Raw genomic sequence first — 11,220 nt, 5'->3', positions numbered from 1 at the left:
ATCCTACCTGCGCCGGTGGTGGTGCATGCCTTTAATCCCAGCACTCGAGGTAGGCGAATCTCTGTGAGTTCGAGGCCAGCCTGGTCTACAAAGCGAGTTCCAGGAAAGGCACAAAACTACACAGAGAAACCCTGTCTCGAAAAACCAAAATAAAAAAAAATAAAAAAAAAGAAGAAAGAAAAAAAAATTAATTGAATGGTAATGAAGTTCAACCAGTATCAGTCAGTATCAGTTTCTCATTGACACCTTTCATGGTGTACATATTCTTTACCTAGTTTGGCTAAGTGAAAATATTTGGAAATGTGCTACGAACACACATAATGTAAGCAGAACTTCCATTCTGTGTTGAAAGCAAAGCAACAGGAATTAAGACTTAAGGATGGTTGACGGACAGCAAAGACGCACCAACAGTGGTGCTCCTTACTGCTATTAAGGGGCCTGAATGACTTTTTTCCTCCCTTTATAAAAATGCTGTAATTCATCAGCTTTCATGGAGGGGAGCTTGGAGCACGCGCTCTGAAAGTGAATGCCACAAGTATAATTAAGGAGCCGCAGTCCCCAAAAGCAGAGCTGAGGGCGAACCGGGGAATGGGTTTGCTCCCCGCCAACCCAAGGACCCAGAGAGAAGGTGAGCCCTGGAGGAGGCGGGTCTCCTGCGGCCAGACCCCCACCCCAGTGCTGCCTGCTGATTGGCGGACCGGCTGAGAGCCCCGCCTCCCAGCGCGTGCACGGGCGCGCGGTGGGTGTGTCCGAGGGTGGGAGGAGAGCGTGCGCGCTCCAGCCATTCCGGGACCGGAAAGGGGGCGGGGCGGCGGCGCGCGCTCCCGGAACGAGCGCACCGGGGGCGGGGGAAGGCGGTGCGCGCGCGCGCGGGTGGGAGGGGCTGGTGTGCAGTCGGCCGCGGGAACCGGGAGAGAGCCTGGGGGACCGGGTGTCGGCGGCGGCGGCGGCGTCGGGGGCTCCCGCGGTGAAGGCCGGTCACGATGAACACCGTGCTGTCGCGCGCCAACTCCCTGTTCGCCTTCTCGCTGAGCGTGATGGCGGCGCTCACCTTCGGCTGCTTCATCACCACCGCCTTCAAAGACCGGAGCGTCCCCGTGCGGCTGCACGTCTCGCGGATCATGCTGTGAGTGCGGCCGGGAGCTGGGGACACGTGGCCCCGGCGGCCTTCGGACCCCAGCCCTGCGCTTGGTCAGACCTCCCCGAGTGGCCCCGGGGCTTAGCGCTCTCCCCTTCCTTCCTGTCCCTCCCGTCCCTCACCCACCCTGGCCAATGAGGGAGCAACACAACAGCACACCCACAGCCGCGCTTCCGCCGGCCGCCTCCCCGGGGGCCTGCGAGCGCGCGTGGGGTCCGCGGTCAGCACCCCCGGGACCCCCCGGCCGGGGCTCGCACCACCCTGGCGTGGGTGAGGCTAAAGCGGTTCGGTGGGTGGCCCTGGGGTCACGTCCCTCCGCAGTTGGTCCACTTTGACAGTTCCCCTTCCAGGCTTTGCCTTTCCACCTCCTGGACACACACACGTTACTACTTAACTGCCCTGAAGTTGGGATGTGAGCATGGGCAGGGTGCGCTGGGGCGCTTTCAACACCCTAGCCTTTGGATACAGCGCTTTCTTGTTAGTTTTGATTGTCGTTCTTCAGCCAGCAACCTGGATACCTCTTTGGAGACACTAAAAATAGAATTTCGGAGTGACTGCCCTTCCCCTACTGCCTGTTTTATTTATAGCGTTTCCCTCTATTTTTTATCACTTTTGTATTTTTAATACAGTGTTTTTAGTTTTTGTTTGCGCTGTTCGGTCTTCTATAATAGGCTGTCTCCTTCTTTAGCCTTTATTTTTTTTGTCAGAATCACAAGTGCCCCCCACCCCACCTTGACTACGGCAGCTGCTGCTGCTTTTGATTTTTTTTTAATTTATCCTATATTGATTTTTATTCGATACTGTTGATGGTGTAAATAGATGTGGCTTAGACACCATCCCCGCCACCACTTTCAGTTCTGTGAGGGCCTAGGTGAACTTGAAGCGAATTAAAACATGGATGTGATCTTAAACAGGTTTCTTGCTCTTGTGCTTGTTAAGTGTTGTTGGAAGCAAAGAAAGCAACCGGAAGGATTGTTGCACGGATTTAAGATAGTTGTGTAAAATACGTGGTGGCTCTGACATATGGTGTATTGGTGAACTTATTTAGGCCACTCTCATAAACATGTGCTGCTGTTTTCCAGATCACCATGTGGCCACACTCAGCTCTCATTCACTCTGTTTACCTACTCTCCATGAAGTATTTGTGTTTTCCTTTTAATTTTCTGTTTATCTTGAGTTTTCTCAAAGGTTCTCTTAAGGCAAATGAAAATAGCTGACTACCTTCTTTTACACTCAATTATAATATTTACTTATTTTCACACTTACAGTTTCTCTTTACTCATTTCTTCGAGAAATTGACATTTTACTGATGCACACAGCTAGCCCTTGCAGGTTTAAGTTGTGTAAATTTTGTGTGGTACCATGAGGATGGTGAAACTTTTATCTTTACTTCTAGAAAAAATGTAGAAGACTTCACTGGCCCTCGAGAAAGAAGTGACCTGGGATTCATCACATTTGATATAACTGCTGATATCCTTCAACACAAATATTTCATTGCTTTTTCTGTAGTTTTGAAATGAGATGCAAGTGTAGAAGTTTGAGGAAGAGTGAGTGTGAATATTGACTCCACCACAGGCTGTTAGTGTCATCTGTAAAATAGTGTGGATATTTCCTTGTTCACACTTTAAGAAAACACGAGGCTCATGAGTGTGAATATATCTTAATCCTTCATGTAAGCATTAATTTGAATCTAGGAAAGAAAAAAAATAAAAGATCATTTTGGTTAAAGAAGAAAAAATTCACCAGAGCTCAATCTGCCTAGAAATAGTTCATTTTCAGTCACAAATAATTCTCCATCTCGTATTATTGGTAAGAAACAAAAAAACTTGTAAGTTGCTGGGCATTGGTGGCACACACCTTTAATTCCAGTACTTAGGAGACAGAGGCAGGTAAATCTGAGTTAGAGGCCAGCCTGGTCTACAGAGCTAGTTCCAGGACAGCCAGGGCTGGTAGACAGAGAAGCCCTGTCTTGAAAAATAAAACAACAGCAAAAACGGAAACCCATATGTTTAAAAAGAAATTGCATCTGTGTGGTTCAGACGGCCTTTTGTTAAAGAAATGCTGCATTACATCAGCATTTTGTCATCGTTAGAGTCAGAGAGATCTTAATGAAGATTTACTGTGGTGAGGATGAGGTGATTTCTCTTTATCTCGAGTTTCTGTCTTCAGCGACTCACCATCTTGGCAACTTTAGTCTTCTTTAGGGCCACAGGTTAGAATCCTGGCAGTGTATAATTATTATTATTTATTACTATTGGTTATGAAGACAGTTGTGTAAAGCACCTGACCAAAAAGCATATGTTTGATAGGTTTACCTGCTGTTCATCCTGAAACTATTTGCATTTTTATGAAATGAATTATTGGATTCAGTTATAGACTAGGAATTGGTTTACAGTCAGTTTTTGGAAATAGAGATGCCATCAGAAAAATCTTAGGATAAACTTTATGTTTAAATTTTCATTCTACTTTTAAAATTTCAGATAAGAAGGAGTTTATACATAGGTGAAAGTGGTAATTCGTAATCTGGAAAATTACATTAAACCTCTGGGAATGTAACTCATTTGGTAGAGGGCTTACCCAGCACTGCATAAACTGGATATGTGAGACATGCTTATAATCCCAGCACCACAGAGGGAGGGCCATGATTGGAGGATCAGCAATTCAAGGACATTCTTTTTTCATTTTTGTTTTTGTTTTTGTTTTTGTTTGTTTTGTTTTTTTCTCTGTGTAGCTTCGTGCCTTTCCTGGAACTCACTTTGTAGACCAGGCTGGCCTTGAACTCGCAGAGATCCGCCTGGTTCTGCCTCCCGAGTGCTGGGATTAAAGGCGTGCGCCACCACCGCCCACTGTTTTTCATTTTTATTAAGAAATTTTCTACTCACTTCACATACTATCCACAGATTCCCCCCTCCTTCCTCTTCCCACCTCCCAGCCCTCTTTCCCAAGCCACCCTGCATCCCCACATCCCCCAAATCGAGGTCTCCCATGGGGAGTCAGCAGAGCCCAGCACACTGAGCCTAGGCAGGTCAAGGACATTCTTGACAACTCTTTTTATACAATCTTATAGTTTGTTCAGATTTTTGTTTGTTTGTTTGTTTTGAGACAGGGTTTCTCTGTGTGGCTTTGGAGTCTGCCTTAGAACTCACTCTCTAGACCAGGTTGGCCTTGAACTCACAGAGACCTGCCTGCCTCTGCCTTCTGAGTGCTGGGATTAAAGGCATGTGCTACTGCCCAGCTTTGTTCAGATTTTCTTAATGTGCTCCTAATACTTGAAAATGTCCTTTTTCTTTTGTAAAGAACTGCTGTAGACCCCTCAATTCTGAACAGTAACTCATAGTTGGTGTACCTTAAAACTAGATTATAACAAGCCTATTACTATCAATATGTATATACATATAATAAAATCAGTAATTTATATATAATACTTAATAAAAATCCTCATGTTAGCTCATTTCTCCATTGTGGCATAGTATTGTAGTTCATTCTCGCGAGTATACCTCTCCAAGATGAATGGAGCCCTGTTAGTGTTTCTTCCCTCCTACTACAAAACCCCACATGCCGAGACATCATGATTTATACTGACCTTTAACCAAATCAACTTGTATAGAATGCTGGCTGTACTTAGTTAATTTTGAGCTCTGTGCATATGTACATGTTGCTTCTTTTTAGTGATGATTGGTTCTGCTATGGGCAGAATTAAAGCTTCAGTTTCTTATGTTTATTTTTTTAATAAATATGTCAGCTAGTTATGTTTACAGGAACAGGGAGGGTGGTAACGTATTGCTAACACATACCCCTTTTCAAATGTACTAGATTTTACAATATATTTACCCTGTATTTTTCTCTTAAATTAATAATTTTGTACATTTTGGACTACCTGTTTTATTTCATTTAGTGTTCATGTTGCTAGGGATGTTTTAAGAATAAGACCTGTTTGAAAGTTGTTGTGTGCTGCTTTGCAAACTTTAGAGTCCTTAATTTGTTTACATCTAGAGAATATATTTGATTGGAACGTTAAACAGTTATTTCTTTATTTGTCAGCAGAGTATTCAACAAAAAATAATGTAAGTATCTAAGTATATTGTAATAGTTTCTTTTTAAACATTCTTATGAGAGAATATAATTTTTAAAAAAGTTACCTGTTAGAAAGTCAGTTCTTTCCTACCTTTAGGATTTCAGGGATTGGACCCACTGAGCCTTCTTACTGGCCCAAGAGTATCAATTTTTATATAGTCAAAGTATCTGACCTGCATAGCTTAGTTAAAAAACAAAACAAAATGAATCAAGCTTATGGCGAGATGGCTTTGGTAAGAAAGCTTTCTCCCTTGCAGTGGCCTGTTGGTACTGTGTGCATGCCTGGTGGCTCTCTAGCATTATAGGGTCCAGAAGGATGTGCGTGCTGCTTTACAGCAGAATATTGTTTGATTGCCTTAGCTTTCTCTTTAGTGCACTACTGAAAGTGTGCAGTGGTTTAACACATCAAATTGAGATGTGTAGAAACAAAACGTTGCTTCTGTGTTGTTTTTGCCAAAGCTTTTCTGTGTTCATCAGTGTAGGTAGGTAATTTGTAATTAAAGATGGGTCTATATTTTATTTGACCTGTGTTATTATTATATTTATTGACCTATATTGGCAGCATGTTAAACCACTTTATGTACTAAGTTTTGGCACTACGGGTAATTATTTGGAGTAAAAAAATTATTCTGGGTATTCCATTGAGCATTGGGAATACTGGGGTGAGTGAGCTTTAAATCAACAAAACATATTTTAAAGATAGCAGAAAATGCTTGCCTTCAAAAATAAGAGTTTTGATCTCTGCATTTCAAGATCATCAAGATGTATTTTAAAAATAGAAAAAGCTGTTCTTCAAAATAAGAGTAACTACTGTACATAAACACTATTCAGTGGGTATCAAAAAATTACGAGGATCAGTGTTACTTTTATGATGAGTATATGTAAGGTGTATTTGTAATTCTGGTTTACTTCAGTAAATGCAGTAAGAGAACACTTAATTTGTAATTAAATTGCTGCTTTGGTGAGCAATGAATATATTTCTATTCATTCGTCAAGCTCATTGCTTACATAGACTTTGAATTTGAAATGATAATGTGTCTGATTAGTTATCTGACTGACTTTGAATTTGATGTAGGCTCTGAACCAAGTTGTCCTTTGGGACAAGATTGTTTTGAGAGGTGATAATCCGAAGCTGCTTTTGAAAGATATGAAGACAAAGTATTTTTTCTTCGATGATGGGAATGGCCTCAAGTGAGTGGGTTTTTTTTTTTTTTTTTTTGTGTGTGTGTGTGTGTGTGTGTGTGTGTGTGTGTGTTATTTTTAACATTTTGAAGTAAGATTGGTGAGAGGAAGATGAAATGTGTTTTTGTTTTGAAGAAAAGATAGTGTGCCTGGGGAAATAGCTCAGTGATAGAGTGCTTGCCTGCCGTGCAAAGGACCTGGTTCAACCCCCAAGACAGGAAAAAAGGGAAGAGGATAGAGCTAGGGACAGGGGATAGAAATATCAGTAAAGCAGTTTGAGAGAGAAGTGTTTATGTGTATTGAACTCAGCTGGGAGACCGAGGAAAGATAAAAATGGGCATCTGTTATAGTAATCATTTCTCTAGTAATGCTAAATGCGGTCGTCACAATAAAAGTACATAGCTGTTGTAGTTTGTTTGCATTAGCTGTGGTAAAACACATGAACAGATCTACCCGAGAAGAAAGGCTTTATTTGGCTTATAGGTTACAGTTCATCAGGGGAAGCCAAGGCAGGAACCGCAGCAGAGACCATGGAGGAATGCTGCTGATTCGTTTTCTCAGTTTGCTTTCTTATTACCCCCCCACCCCCACTACCCTCCCAGGGAGGGTACCACCCGCAGTGGGCTGAACCTTTTCACATCAGTCATAAATCGTAAAATGCCCCACAAGCTTGCCTATCTGCCAGTCTGATGGGGGTCCTCAGTTAAGGTGCCCTCCTCTGAGATGACTCTGTCTTACGGCATGTTGACAGAAAACTAACCGGTGCAGTAGCTGTTACTATTGGGTGGACAAGGACACGGGCTTTCTCATGAGTGGTCGGATCGCTGCTGTGAAGTTGAAGGCCTGCTTCCTGAACTCCAGTCAGGGCGCCCTGTATGAGGAAGTGACGTGCTGAGTCTAGGTCAGATACCTAGGTTTCTAGTTTCACTTCTCTCATTTTCTTTTTTTCCAAATTCAGTTTATTCTTCACAAAAAGAGGAAATCAGAATGATTGGTGGTCAAGATCTCAGGTCATTTTGACCTTTTTATGGTTTGTAAGAAAGGGTTTAGGAAAAGAGCTATTTTGACCTAACCATACCTTTGGACTTACAAATAAAGATTTTTGAACATGGGAGATTTTGATCTGCTGGAGTTTGCACCTCTAAATAATAGCAAAATTAGATTTCAAATTACTACCTTCTGATTCCTGGCATGAGTCTCATTTTCTCTTCATTGTGTTTCATTCATGTAAACTTTTTTGTTGGTAATTAATTGAGCTGTGAGTTTAGGTTGGTCATTTAGTCTGCCTGTGAATTTAATGCTGGTGTCTTCTAGTGCTGTCTGTGGATGTCAGATGGTATGAAGAAATGGTTCTGTTTTGTCTTATTAGAAGTAGCTAGTTATAAATGAAGTGTGTGTGGCTCTGTAGTACTTGATTAAAAGTATTTTATTAAATGACAAGTTCTGCTAACCTTTGTCTGTTACATCTTTTTGTAGGGGAAACAGGAACGTCACTTTGACGCTATCTTGGAATGTGGTACCAAATGCTGGAATTCTACCTCTTGTGACAGGATCGGGACATGTGTCTGTCCCATTCCCAGATACATATGAAATAACGAAGAGTTACTAAATTATTCTGAATTTGAAACATATTTTTATACGTGATAAATTGCATCTCATCTCTTCCCTGTATCTTCATTTGTTTTTGGTTACTTTTTTCTTTTTCTTTCTGTTTTGGTGTAAGAAAGACTAACATCAGAAGACATAGTTGAAAGGTTAGGGGTTGCTTAAGCTTAGCTTTGCAAACAAAAGACTGCCAGAGAGCAGTATATGAATGAGACATCTGCATAGGGAGAACTTGTGAGCAGGGCAGGTTTGAAGTATTTCTTTTATTTGCTTTGTCTTATGGAATATAAAGTGAGCATAAAGGGCTGTTAAACTTCCAGGTGTCTATAGAGTCATAAGAATTCTAAATTACATGTTTTGTGTTTGTGTAAGTTGACAGTGATTGTGACTTACACGTGAACTTTCTCTTTTATCTTTTAGTGTATGTTAGATTACTGGGAACATTAATGTGGTTCTTTGAAGTCTGGTTTACAAAAGAGCAAAGTGGTAAAATTTTATTCCATTTGTTTTAGAAATCCCCATAATGCTTGTCTTCCTTAGGTGAATCTTGCAGCTTTCTCCAAACAAAGACCAAGAACCTCTGTGTATGCTGTAAAATCTTGCAGGCTCATTTTAAAGTCTCAACTCAACCAAATGTGTATCTTTTAGTGTTTTCAGAATGTTCCTTTGTATATCTGCAAATTTTAAGCTTTGCCATTGAAAGTTGAAAACGCTTGCATGGGTTGCCTCCTGAACTGGATTTGTCCCACTGACCATGCCGCTGTAATTAGCTACAGTTTTCTTAGCTCCATATTTTAACAATTGGAATAGTAAGAATATTTGTGGTGTGCTTTTCCATCTACAAAATTCTCTCATATGTTTGAATGTTGTCTTGAGTAGTCCTAATGAGGTAGATGGTTCAAATGTTAACTCTTTGCAGGTGAAGAAACTGAAACCCAGAAACTTACTGCCTTGCACCCAAATATAAATAGCAAGTGGTGGAGTTCTCTTATACCTCAGTCTACACATTAATCCCATTCTCCTAGTTTTATTGTAGTTTTTGTTATTTCACATTCCTTCTAGGAATGATAGAATGTGAAACTAATTTTCCAGCAGCCAACAACTTACACATTGGTATTTTTGGCTGTGGCTATTCATTTTTACCCATATTAAAAGTACATAGATTTGTAAAGTAATTTAGAAATTAAATACATTATATATGATTGAATATATAATTATATTTGACATGAAAATTTTTTTGTAGTGATCAGCACCCTCAGAGTTACCAGCTGCAAATTGGCTACTCTTAAATCTAAGAACAAACACTGTAGGTACATCCAGCAGTAACTTAAAAGGGCTGTTTTCTAGCAGTAGCATAAATTAATTCGCATTTGTTCTATTTACCTCATGTGAAGTATACCACTGTCTAGTGACATTCATTTTAACAGCTCTTGTATGTGGTGGTGCAGTTTTTACAAATGCATGTGCATGAGGTTTTCAAACCAGCAGAAAGATCAAAGGTACAGCCTGAGTTTGGCACTGGCAGTTTCATTAAACGTTTCCTTGTCTATAAAAATGATCCTTTACTATGATACAAATCTGAAGTGTTTTCTGTTCAGCAGTTCATGAGCAGGAAATCGCCTTAGTCATCTGAGGTCAGGAAGGTGATGGGGAGATTATCACATAGTTGATAGTGATCTGAGCTTCTGTTACATTTTACACCTACAAAGTTGAGCTTTATACATTGCACAGATACTAGATGTGTAAAACCTGCAAGTGTCAAAGCTTAGAATATTATCTGGGTGTGTCCTGCTTCAGGAAGCCACAAAACAACCGGTAGCATTAAAGCCAGACCTCAGTTCCCTTAGTAGTTCACTTTATTTTGTGATGAGTGGATCTAGCACAGACAAACTAGAACTGAAGTTTTCTAGAATTGCCATTTATTGGAAAAGCCCAACTTTAGGAGTTTGGTAAGGAGAACCAGAAAAGCCCAGCTGGCACAATGTAACAGAGGCCTTCTCTTTTCCTGGACTAAGGGAGCTGCTCAGGAAATGGCTGCTCCAGCATACCACTAGCCCTGTTCTCAGGAACTCAGTTTTGTGTGTGCACAGCTTTATTAGTTTGTAACAGTTCTCCACCTTACGAAGTTTCCATGTTTGATAAGCATCTCTAGTCTCAGTGTTTTAGAGAAGTCTCATCAGGACTCTACAGAGACTTGGTGCTTTAGATTTTAACAAACTAAGGTGATCTGTGGGTAGAGTCTAAGCCCAGAGAGGGCTCTGGGAAAAGAGGATAATTGCAAGGTACTCAGTAGAGTGATTGCAGTTAGAAATGAGCTTTAAGATGTAGCACTCGGCATATCCCTTCAGTCTCCCCCAAAACAGCTTCTCCTGTGTGCTTTATGTCCATTCATTGCATTTAGTGTCCTTATACTGAAAGGAAAAGGAAATGACAGAAACTGTTAAGAATGTGATAGGAAAACTGGTTGGTTTGAATGTCTTTTCTGGTAGTTATCTTACAGTTCTTCAGTGGTCTGGCTGGTCAGTTCTTCGTGTGAAGACATGGGCTTTAAGGATCTAAAGCTTTGGATGGGAGCTGGTACAGGCTAGTGGAGGTTTTGCTGTGTTATACTTTGGATTAACATGGAACATTTATGGAGGAGCCCTTGTAGCCATGACCTCTGATTGTAAGCAAACATCTGCCTGTCTCAAAAGCTTCCCTTGCTTTCAGTAGCAAGCCTGTGTACCTTACTGTGAGACTGCCAATGGTTCAGAGATGTATGTTTCAAAAAGTTATTCCATAGTTTTTATGCAATTTGGAAAGTTGTTTACTTAAAAAATAAATTCACAAGAAAATAATCCATAAATATGCTGAATATATATGTGAAGATTTTCTTAATTACAATAAATATTGGACATTTTTCTAATAAAATGAGTTTTTCTCTGAGTAAATATATGTATTTTAAAGATGTCCATATGTACGTGTCTTTGTGAAGCGGCTAAACCGAAAGGAAACCCAGTTGTAGTGACTATTAGATTTTAGGAAGATGAGTACAGCCAGAGTTTGGGGTTCAGTGTACCCAGGATGGTCCCGGGGCTCTGTGCCCGTTCTAGACGCTTCAGTCCTTTGCGGCATGCTGTCAGATCTGCCCTTGGACCCTGCCCAGCACCTAGCAGATGATAGGCAAGCACCCAATAAATGTTGATGGCAGAGTGCTTGCTTGTATCTGATGTGACCCAGCC

At 41.1% G+C, this 11,220-nt stretch overlaps 1 protein-coding gene across 1 annotated transcript; it reads left to right on the top strand.

The window, feature by feature from the left end:
* Window positions 1–945: 945 nt before the first annotated feature.
* Window positions 946–10,944, top strand: Spcs3 (signal peptidase complex subunit 3). The gene is made up of 5 exons (XM_059244430.1): window positions 946–1,126; window positions 2,535–2,610; window positions 5,128–5,202; window positions 6,288–6,403; window positions 7,871–10,944. Exons 1-5 carry the CDS (start codon window positions 984–986, stop codon window positions 8,001–8,003), a joined length of 543 nt encoding a protein of 180 aa, XP_059100413.1. The 5' UTR covers window positions 946–983; the 3' UTR covers window positions 8,004–10,944.
* The last annotated feature ends 276 nt before the right edge of the window (window positions 10,945–11,220 follow it).

The sequence above is a fragment of the Peromyscus eremicus genome, chromosome 17 (genome assembly GCF_949786415.1).
Source record: "Peromyscus eremicus chromosome 17, PerEre_H2_v1, whole genome shotgun sequence".
NCBI lineage: Eukaryota > Metazoa > Chordata > Mammalia > Rodentia > Cricetidae > Peromyscus > Peromyscus eremicus.
This window is presented reverse-complemented; position numbering and strand designations above follow the sequence as displayed.

What these genes read in the sequence shown, in the direction of transcription:
- Spcs3 (XM_059244430.1), top strand. Translation starts at nt 984, where the DNA reads ATGAACACCGTGCTGTCGCGCGCCAACTCCCTGTTCGCCTTCTCGCTG. An exon ending in CATTTGATATAACTGCTGAT is followed by an intron (nt 2,611 to 5,127) that starts ATCCTTCAACAC and finishes ATTTGTTTACAT; the next exon opens with CTAGAGAATATATTTGATTG. An exon ending in AGTATTCAACAAAAAATAAT is followed by an intron (nt 5,203 to 6,287) that starts GTAAGTATCTAA and finishes AATTTGATGTAG; the next exon opens with GCTCTGAACCAAGTTGTCCT.